This window comes from Diabrotica virgifera, chromosome 10 (assembly GCF_917563875.1).
Source record: "Diabrotica virgifera virgifera chromosome 10, PGI_DIABVI_V3a".
Taxonomy (NCBI): domain Eukaryota; kingdom Metazoa; phylum Arthropoda; class Insecta; order Coleoptera; family Chrysomelidae; genus Diabrotica; species Diabrotica virgifera.
The window spans coordinates 72914416-72915947 of record NC_065452.1 but is presented as its reverse complement, the minus strand read 5'-3'; the positions used below and the strand labels follow the sequence as shown (position 1 = coordinate 72915947).

General features: G+C 34.3%; 1 protein-coding gene across 1 annotated transcript; it reads left to right on the top strand.

Annotated features, from left to right (window-relative positions):
• Positions 1-288: 288 nt before the first annotated feature.
• On the top strand, positions 289-966 carry LOC126893058 (homeobox protein 2-like). Its single transcript, XM_050662999.1, has one exon. It carries the CDS (start codon positions 289-291, stop codon positions 964-966), a length of 678 nt encoding a protein of 225 aa, XP_050518956.1.
• Positions 967-1532: the final 566 nt, after the last annotated feature.

Here is a 1532-nt window from a genome sequence, read left to right as displayed (position 1 = left end):
AAAAACATAACATAATACTGGAGAAAGAAGACAAGTAATTATACACAGTGGAGCAGAAAATAAGGTCCAATTTGGCGGGGATATAAGGAAACAGCACCCAGTCCCGTTTATTAGGATGCTTAAAAATAAAAAACAAGGATATGAAGAGTTTGAAGAGGCTAAGGATATGATAAGGATCATTTTAAGGATGGAGCAGCATTATGGTTCGAGAGTAAGCAAAATGAGTTACAAGATTGGGAAGAATTTGAAAGGAAATTTTTGAGATATTATTGGGGAAAAGAGAAGCAGATGGTCGTGAATAGTGAACTACAAAATGGGAAATATGATGAGAAACTAGGAATATCCGAAGAGAAATATGCATTACAAGTATACGCCAGTGGGCAATATTTAAATTATAATTACTCGGAAGAACAGCTAGTTGAATTGATAGCAAGACATTGTGACAATACAATGGAAGACTATGTTACCTTGCAAGGATATAGGGATATGGACAGTTTATGCCAGTTCTTAGTTGTAAGAGAGGCTCGAAGAAAAGAAAGAAGGACCGGTAGACAAACGGAAAACAATGGGAACAACCAAACAAACCGCACAAACAACTACAGACAGTCTCGTAATGAAAACCCTTACCGATACAATGGACGTAGGGATAATGAAGGACAAAGATATACAAACAATTTTCATCAAAATAGATATGAACAAAATATAAATGGATATCAGCAAAATAGATTTCAAAACAATGGGAGAAATTATAACAATCAACCATATCAGCCAAATGCAGGCCGGGAAAATTTTAATAGAGGAAACCAATATAACAACAACAATGGACAAGAAAGAGAACGGAACAGAGAAATAAACAACCTAAGTTTAATTAGAGAAGGAGAAGATGAACAAGGACACCAAGAAATGGACAATGTGGAAGTAGAAAGCAATCGAGCAGGGCCGCCTTTTCAGGAGGGCACTCACTAAAAACAGGGATAAAATTTAATTCAGGAATATGTACTCACCCTAGAGAATTTATCACATTAGCGGGAAAAAAGATTGAATACGTGCGCAATAATTTGGTTATGATACAGGGGTATATTAAAAATAAAAAGTTAATATACTTTTGGACACTGGTTCAGAGGTATCATTAGTTAATAAACAATTGATAAAGGATTTAGGACTGGATTCTCAAAGGTATAATATTTCTCGAATAAGGTTAGTGAGTGCTAATTCAAAAAAGATTTCGACTACGAATGAGGCTATTGTTTTGACATTGAGATTTAAAAATAAAAAATATTTGATAAATTGTTTTATAATTGAGGACATGAAATATGATATTGTCATTGGAGTGGATGAATTGGATAAGTATGGAACGAAAATTAATTTTGCAAACAAATATATAAAATTTGTAGAGGACATATTGGAAGATGGTTTAAAGGAAAAAGAAGATCAGCAGGAAGTCAGTACAGCGCCGAATAAGGTATGCACATCAAGAACCGACAATAAAGCGGAGCAAGAAGATGACATAGGAAATGAAGTAGATGTTTCGA